The sequence below is a fragment of the Arachis duranensis genome, chromosome 3 (assembly GCF_000817695.3).
Source record: "Arachis duranensis cultivar V14167 chromosome 3, aradu.V14167.gnm2.J7QH, whole genome shotgun sequence".
Classification (NCBI taxonomy): Eukaryota; Viridiplantae; Streptophyta; class Magnoliopsida; order Fabales; family Fabaceae; genus Arachis; species Arachis duranensis.
In genome coordinates, this window is record NC_029774.3 from 117,949,149 (window position 1) to 117,958,799 (window position 9,651).

Here is a 9,651-nt window from a genome sequence, read left to right on the forward strand (position 1 = left end):
CAAAAATAGTAGTCCAATTTACTTTACAAAACCTTTTCCCTTCTCTCTCTTTTCCTCCAAAATGAAACTCACAACACACTCTTATAGTACATGTACTCCCACACAATGTGCATACAAAACCGAATAAGTAATCAATTGGAGCTTGCAACATACTAGACAGCAAAATCTAAAGCAAAAGAAAAGTAGGAACTCAGAATTTGGAAGAAAGTCAATAGGATAGTTCATGCAACTCCATGACCATATCACAGGCGAGCTTTATCATCTCCGGCATTTCCGGCATTCAATAGCTATGAAATTATGTTAGTATACTCTGTTCCTTTACTTACTGTCATTCGGTTGATTACAATAATGGACTAATCACTAAATGAAAAACCATTACACTTCAACTCTATGCTCATCTTAATTTTGATCAGTCAAAAGTCAAAACACAGAAGCTAGATCCACATGCCAACAAAATTCTCATAAAGGAAAAAGGGTTTCCACTGCTTTTCTCCTACGGTTTCAACTGATCAAAGAATGTTCGATGAAATGCAAAAATGAGTCACGGATGAAAGTAAGATGTTAAGGCACAGGATCACATTTCTCTAGTTTCAACCATAACCGAAAATTACAATACTGCAATAACAACAGATATAGAACAAAATAATCGAATTGTGGAACAACGTTAAAAGGAATGGGAAAAGAACCTTCTTGCCAGATTTGTTAAGGAAGAAAACCCTATAATCGAGGGTCTGAGGTTGGCCTTCCTCCTTGACGAGAACGTCGGGGTTGTAGATGGCGCTGCAGGTGTAAGATTTCTTAGAAGTGGAACGACAAAGGTTGAGGGCATTCTGAGCAAGAAGCTTGTGCCTCACCAGTAATGGGCTTTTGGTTATCAAACTGGAGCTGCAGCTGGTGGCAGCCATGGCTATAGCTCTGGTAGTGACGGCTGCTGCCATAGATAAACTCAGTTCCGATCAGTGTGAGACTCGTACTTCGCCTGATTCATTTAAAAATAAAAAGTAAAATAAAATAAAAAAACTAAAGTGATGTTAATTTTAGGACAATTTAATATAATAAATAGGCCAATGCTACCATGCTGAAGTGAAAAAATTTTAACATGTATTGAAATGAGGTGATACCTCTTATGAAGGACGCGTGGTCGTGTTGATATGATAGAAGGAGACACAGACTGACTGGCATTAATAGGACGCAGAAATTTGTCCAGTGTTATGAGGCAATTAGATAAAAAACTATGTTTAAATTAACTACTTAATCATTCTCTTAATTTTGGAAAGAGTTGGGTTGGTATTTATTTATGCAGTTGGGCTTTTTTTGCTAAATCCATGAATTGGACTGATATTGTATGGGAATGATCCAAATTAACCCATAGTCATATATATAATAAATAACTTAGCTGTTCGAAAAAAAAAAAAAAAAAAAAGAGAAAAAGTTAGCTCATAAATTGTAGAGGGAAAAAACGACTTAGTTGATAAATTATTGTTTAATAATCAGTGGTTGCATTACATTGAAATAAATTAAATAATTTATTCTTCAAAATATTAATCTGTTAACAATGATTTATTTCAGTTAACCAAATAGTAACATTGTCAGTCATTTAATCAAATAGGGACTAATTTATTTTATTTTTAAATCACAAAATCATTTTTTTTTACAGTATTAAATTTTAAATAATTTAATTTATAGTCAATATTTTTAATATAATCTTAATATTCACCAATTTAATAAAGGAAAATTTTTTTGATAATCAAATACACATGACTAACAATATTAGCATATTACATGCTATCCCGTCCCAGCAAGCAATGGAAACATAGGCTGTAGGTCTAGCATATGGATTTTGTTATGATGTGGGATGGGCTTTTTGGTTCGATTTTTCGGTAGTTAAAATTATGAGTTAAAGTTTTTGGGAGTTGGATAGAGAAGAAAAGTTTTGGTAAAAAAGCCCAATAATTATAAAAGTAGAAAACAAAAATACAATGGTAGTTGCTAGTAATTGGTTAATTTAGAAAGAAAAATATATAAGCAAACTCGAAAAAGTAAAATAAAAAAGAAAATATGTAACAAAAAAAACTTAGTCAGAAAAATTATGATTAGAATTTAGAATATTGTTCAGAGTCAGTGTAATTATGATAATTTGAAAATTGATAAGATTTAAGGATTGAAAAAATTGGAAAATGAGAACTTTGGTTTGAAGAAAGAATTGTTTCAATTAAAATATAAGTGGATGTTTATTAAACCAACTAGGAATGATAAAAAAGTAGCTACGTATTTTTAGAGACGATAACAATAGTTGTCATTGTTAAGTATGAGTTAATATTTTTTTAATTTATAATTAAAAAATTCTTGAAGAAGTCATGGTTGTTGTCGGTGTATTTTTGTGTATTCTTATATACTGTTTATATATTTATATATTATCTGGAGATGGTGATAATGCATTAAAAAGCGGAATTGAAAAAATTTATAACCGAGTTTGCCGCGGAGTTAGGTGAACTATATAAAATTTATAGAGTTTGCCGGAGATATGGCGAAGTTGCCAAATTTTATAGAGTTTGTTGGCGGTTCGGCGAACTTGCTTAAATGCCAAGAAAAAAGAAAATCGTATTTAGAGAACTAAAGTTCATAAATCATGCTGGGAAAAATTATACCCTTTTTTTATTAAAAAAAATCCCTTAGGATATGCATTTGATTAAGCAAAATGTAACGCTGAACACGAGACACACCTCGAAAGTGATTTGTGATCATATTCCGCAAAGGCCGTTTCTACCGTGCTGTAGCCATTATATTTCAGCAGGCGATAAACTGAGATAGCAGCATCTTCTAGTAGACGCGTATTGATAAATTCCGCACGTACACCATTCTCCTTTCCGGGCTAATTATGCATGAGACTGCATGTGGTGCTTCACACTCCTCGCTATGCTTGACGCCGTCAAACTGAGCATAGACAGGAGGGATGCTTGGTGCAGCTAGAGATTGTACTGGAGCGACAAATAGAGGCTGAAGAAGCTCCAGATGGAAAGTCCGAAGAGGATGGGAGGCAGAACGACCGACAGGCGCACTTTAATCGGACCTACGGAGGTTACCATCATAGGAAGTAGCTGATGGGTTAAGAGAAGTGTGTTCTCGTAAGCCATGTCGAAGGGGCAGCTGACCTCCGTGTACGCAGTACAAGAACGACGGACAAAGTACATGAAGGTGGAGAAGGTTGGCCGGCTAAGAGAGCCTGTCCGAAAACACCTTATGCCGATCTTCTGGACGGAGCAGACATTTTTTGGTGCAAAGAAGTTACGCCAGTTAATTTGGTTAGACGTGTTGTGTAAGAATTACCTTTATGTAACCTTCAATTCTAATATACGGTTTACTTCTATCTAATTTGTATTTACTTGCAGTGATCAATTATGTGTGTTAAGATAATTATATTTTGATTTCACAATAGTTGCAATATTTACTCAGGTGTCTCTAAGTTTCAATATTCTCCAAACTTAGTAAGAGTCTTTCTCGTTCAGACGATTGGCCCATGAAGAAGGAGTCGAGCCCACTATTCTCCAATCACCCATCGTAAGAAGATATATAGTCTCATTTTGTTCGGTATGGATAATTACATTACATCACCTGCGGTAGTGATATTTTCCAACACATACTTATACTATTTAATAGTGAATCGGATGTAAAGTAGTTAAGAAATTATTGAAATTTAACAATTGATAGTTATTTCATTATAAAAATAAATTAAGAATACGTATTCCAGCCTAAATATAGCAAAATATATTTTATTCTTGAACCATATTATTTAATATACAGTCTGATATTCTTAAAATATTATGGGAAAAATGTATTTCGAAGTTAACTTTTAAACCGATTATTATTTTTGTTTTATAGTTTCGTAGGCAGTAGTATAAGCTGATGGCGCTGAAAACCGAACCGGACCGGGTGGTTCAACCCGGTTAACGAAGAACTGGTCAGCCAAGCGATCCGAGTAAGCGTAAAGACTGTATGCCAAAAAACCGGTTATAGTACCAGTCGAACTGACGGTTAACCGGTAAATAGGTAAAATAAGTAGGTTTTTTAATGGTTTTTAAAGGTGTAAAAAAAAAAAAAACCCATAAGACAGCTCAACTGTCCCCTTTCTGTCAGAAGAAATTCCTAAAACCCCTTTGTATCTCCGTCTGAGTTTCACGCCGCCACCACCCCTTTCACTTCCAACGCCGCTACCACCAACATTAGTGTCACGTTCTTGGCTTCCTAGTATCCCTCAAAGCACAGTTTGAGCGTTACTATCTGCCGCCGTAGAATTTTTGCCATTAAACTCCGTCGCCATAGAAAATATGGTGCTGCTACATTTGTTTTTCCTAATTTTTTGGTTAATGTTGGAGTATTTTTCTTAATGGTTGCTGGTACGGTGTTGAATTTCTTAGAATTATAAAGTTGATTTTAAGAGATTACACTATACAATAACGCCAATAAGTACGACACAAAATGTAATTTATTTGACAATATGTACCTGATAAGATTTTTTAAAGGATTTAAACTTGAATTTTTGATGACTGAAGTTATAATTTTTTAGATGTAATTTTTAGATAGTTTATTTAGTTGAAAATTTATTAAATGTACAAATTTAAGAAGGACTTCTTCATTTTTTATAATTGTATGTAATATATAAATAAACTGTTTGAATCCCAATTAAAGTATGAATAGACTAATAAATCGTAGAACTGCTCACTCTATCGGTTCATTTAGTGGTTCGATTTTTGCAACCTTGTATAAAAGGGATATTAAAATATGCTCATACATTGCGAATAAATTGAACGACAAAGTGTGTGTTTGGGTTAGAGTTGGTTAAACTGGAATTTGAAAGAAAGTGATTTTGTAAAATTGATTTTGAATAGAAGTGAGTTTGTGCCAACATAATTATGTTTGACAATTCTATATTAAAATTGATTTTGATAAAATGAAATTGTTTGGATAATATTGGTTAATATCACTTTTAGATAGATAATTAGTTAATTACTAAAAAAATATAATATTATTTTTAAGTATATTTAATCTTTTTTACGCTTCTTTTAGTATATTTTTTATATAATATTTCTTATAAAACTATATATTAGTTTGTTATAATTTTTTGATTAAAAGTTAATATTTATTTATTAAATTGAAAATAACATATAAAATAATGTATTTTTTCAGTTTCTATGAATACTCTCAATAATCCTAACTTGTTTACTGTTTTGGATTCTAACTTTTTACTAATTATGTTTTTATTTTTGTTTAAGATTAATTTCTTAATTGATTTATCAATTTCAATAGAAACAATAATACATATTATAACAAATTATAATAATAAGCGATGAACAAGAATTATAATAATAAATTTTAGAATGTCAAACAAAAAAAATATTGTATAATTTTTTTAAATTCTCAGTATTTCTTTATTTAAGAATATTATTATTATTATTATTGTTGGGACTAAGCCCAGAGAACAATATAGCATCCGAATCTATTTTTCTTCAACGAATAACACACCTTCAAAAAAAATTTTTGGGCTTCAAATCAAATTGGCCCAAACATTTTACCACACTAATTAACATAATCTACTACCTAACTTATTAATCACTTTGACAACTTAAAGCCTGTTGTCTCTTTGCTTCTGTCAGATATGTTTTGTCCTGGAAAACATGTTTACACGCGTCCAATATCCATCCATTCCACCTTGTTTCAGCATGAAAAGAAAATTCTTCATTTCATCACCGTAGCACTGCCCTAATAAATAATCTTGAATCCAATATTATCAGATTATATAAAATAGAAAACAGATACTAAAATGCATTTTTTTCATAATTTATGTAAATCGCGACAAGGGTCCTGCGGTTTACGAATACACGTAATCCGTTAAGGGGTGTCGCGGATTACGTTTTAGGGGAAATAAGCATAATCCGCAGTGTCGCGGTTTATGTGTGAATGACGAGTGTGCATAAACCGCGATAGGGATCTAGTGGTTTATGTGTTAGTATAAATACGCTTTAAGGGTCTCGTGGATTGCATTTGTGGTGGTTGTAAAGTTTTTTAGAGAGAGAAGAAGAGGTTTTCTAGAGAGAGGAAAAGAGAGAAAAGTGTGGGTTGGTTGAGTTGAGATCGGAGCCAGGACTATGGCGGAGACACGCAGTCTTTACAGGCTCAACGGCGTTGCGCACGTTGCTGACAGCATAAACGAAGAGGTTAGTTTGGTTATTTTTAGTTAATATATTTCATATAATATTTTTCCTATGATTGTGATTTAGGTATTTAAATTATTATTTTAAATCATAAAATTTAGTATTTAATTAATTTAGATTAAGGTCTTGAATCGTTTACGCCTTTCATTGAATTTTGTGATTAGAAAATAGGAACTGTATGTTACCTGTGTAAACTTTAATATTATATTTTTTGTGTTAGATTACTTTAAATTAGTGTTGGATTTTTTATATGTTTGGTTTCTTCTGTCACATGCTCTAGCCGACTAGGTGTATTTATAGTGTCCGGAGGCACCAGAATATGCCTCTGCGTGACAGGATCGTACCATATCTGGAGAGGGCTGGTTTGTACCAGATGGCGAGACTCATCGCCAGGTGGTTCTGGTTGGACGAGCCCTTAGTCACCGCTTTCATTGAGAGGTGATATCCTGAGACGCATACCTTTCATATGCCCTTTAGAGAGTGCACTATCACGCTGTAGGATGTAGCATATTAGCTGGGGATGCCCGTGATAGTTTACATGTATCCGGGTGCCTTACAGATTTTGAGAAGCTTATGGAAGAAGGCAAACAGGCGTGGGAGTGGTTTCAGAAACTATTTGGCGAGCTTCCACCACAAAATAAGGTAAAGCAGTATACAGTCCATTTCACCTGGTTTCATAAGAGGTTCAGGGTGCTGCCAGATGATGCTACGGAGGAGACCATACCCATATATGCACGAGCTTATATTATGATGCTGCTTTCCACTCTGTTGTTCGGTGACAAGAGTTGAAATCGGCTTCATATACAGTGGTTGCCCTTTGTAACGAGGCTTGATGATATGGGGAGTTATAGTTGGGGGTCAGCAGCGTTGCCTTGGCTATATCGTTGAATGTGTCGGGTGGCCAACAGAAACGTGACAAACTTGGCAGGCCCCCTGCAGCTACTACAATCATGGATTTTCTGGCCTAGCCTCAGGCCACGGGGATTCGACACATATTCCTTCCCATTGGCTTCCATGTATACATATCTGTACAGTTAGACTTGATTGTAACTTTTTTTATTATGGTTTTACCTGTTAACATTGTATAACATTGTATTTGTTCAAGTAGGCCACCTACTTGCCGACATCTGACCGCAAGGAGGAGACAGTGGTCCAGTGTCGTCTAGCGTTGGACTGCTTAGGTGATCGAGATGTAAGTTTATTCATTTTGTTTCAATTGTTATCTAGTAATTAACTATATATTTCTTAGTTAATGGATTAATAAATGTATTCTGTCAATGTTTATAGATTGTTTGGGAGCCTTATGCTTCGCTCGACGTGATGGTTGTTGTTCATCCAGAGATTCCCACAGAGGAGCACAGTCGGTTATGGCGTGCATGTACTTGCTTGATATATTTCGCCGTCATTGAATGGCACCAGATGGATAGGGTATTGCCACAGCTAGGTGGCGTTCAGCACGAGCCTAAGCCGGCCTCGAATATAGACTGGCTCCATGCCAAGGATGGGAGGGGTGGGGATAGATGGTTCCCGAGCTACTATCAGGTATGGCATCTTAGTTAGCAGAACAGGGTTGATGCTGTCTTGAGTATCCCCCAGGTGCCTGATCCCAGGCCATCCACAGACTTTCTACGATGGTAGTACAGAGTGGCCCATAGGTTTCTATCGCCGAATTCCTTGATTGCTGATCCTAGGGCTGAAGAGATCAGTCAGGATGTTGTTTAGAGAGGGTCGTCACAGGCGTCTTCTAGGGTTCCGATGCCGGACGTTCCTGATAACAGGCGCGTCGAGCGACGATGACGCATTGGTGCCCGGGCTAAGACCGGGAGTGGCGATGACTGGATGACATGATTCAGGATGACAGATCTGGTGGCGACGAAGTCGATCATGCCAATTACCGTGTCTGGCGTGGCCGTTCTCAGCGTCAGGGTAGTACATCAGGGGTCGCATCTGATGGTCCTGGTGATAGACCCACTGAGCAGATAGGGGTGGAGTCCCAGGAGGGTCCTCTTACACATGTTTCAAGATCCCAGATATACCATGAAATTCATGGATAAATGTATGATGACCTGGCGGATCCGATATTCACGATGGATATGGACCACGAGATCGGAAGTTCACAGTTCTATTCCAACTTTACAGATATCATTCAGGATGACGACCCTCCGCATTTTCAGCGGCAGACCCCACAGGATCAGGTGATGGAGACGTAGCCCCATATGGACGTTGCGCAACAGTACTACCCAGATATGGAGGATATGCAGCGGTACCAGCCACATATGTCTGACCCTCAGGGGTTCCAGTCCCAATTTCATGTAGACCTGAATGAGCCTGCTAATAGCCCGTATGACAGTTGGTTGGGCATGGGAGGAACGCCTCCATCTGCATATGGCATGGGCATGCCTGTCGATCCTCCAGCACTGCAGCGCCAGAGGCCAACCAGAGTGAGATGGGTCGCTCGATGTGGTACAGGGTCACATCTCCTGGGCGCTTTTGGACATGACTCTCACGAGGAGGATGAGGACAGGCAGGAGCCGTAACTGTTTATTTTATGTTTTCATTGATGATACTTATATATGTCAGATTTGTCGTGTACTTTTGTATTATATGTTTGTACTTAGTTTATTTCCATGGACTTATGTGTGTGTTATGTATGTTTTTGTTTACCATAGACTTACTTTATTTTATGTTTATGCAAACAGCTCACTAACGCATAAACCGCTAAACCCCTGTCGCGGTTTATGCACACTCGTCATTCACACATAAACCGCGACACCCCTGTCGCGGATTATGCTTATTTCTCCTAGAACGTAATCTGTGACACCCCTGTGGCGGATTACGTGTATTCGTAAACCGCGGGACCCCTGTCGCGGTTTACATAGATTATGGAAAAAATGCATTTTGGTATCCGTTTTCCATTTATGTAATCTGGTAATATTGGATCCCAAATTATTTATTATAGTAAATTGCCCATAATTTTAATATATTGACGCAAACTTTAGTATATTTTTTAATAATTTAATTATTGATTAAATAAATCCATAAACCTATCATAAAAAATTTATTTTTTAAATCAAACATTTAAAAAATTTAGAAAAAATACACAAAAGTGTAAAATGGTATCAATCTTAAGCAGCAAATTAACAATAAATGGAGAAAGTGAAAAGGAGTCTGGTGCACGAAATTGTGATCATCAGCAATGGCGCCAAAGACTTGGTAGTGCTCTCAAACGTGAATCACACTTTGTCACAACTTCGCACAACTAACCAGCAAGTGCACTGGGTCGTCCAAGTAATACCTTACGTGAGTAAGGGTCGATCCCACGGAGATTGTTGGTATGAAGCAATCTATGGTCATCTTGCAAATCTCAGTTAGGCGGATTCAAAAGGTTATAGTGGTTTTCGAAAATTAATAATAAATAAAGCATAAAATAAATATAGAAATA

The 9,651-nt window shown here is 36.3% G+C and overlaps 1 protein-coding gene across 1 annotated transcript in view; it reads right to left on the reverse strand.

The window, feature by feature from the left end:
* LOC107480536 (soluble inorganic pyrophosphatase 6, chloroplastic) overlaps nt 1-1,008 on the reverse strand; it is a 3,260-nt gene extending 2,252 nt beyond the window's left edge. The window contains exon 1 of the mRNA XM_021138935.2: nt 687-1,008. Coding sequence (XP_020994594.1) covers nt 687-938 — 252 coding nt within the window. The 5' untranslated portion in view covers nt 939-1,008. The remainder of the gene's footprint in view (nt 1-686) is intronic.
* Nucleotides 1,009-9,651: the final 8,643 nt, after the last annotated feature.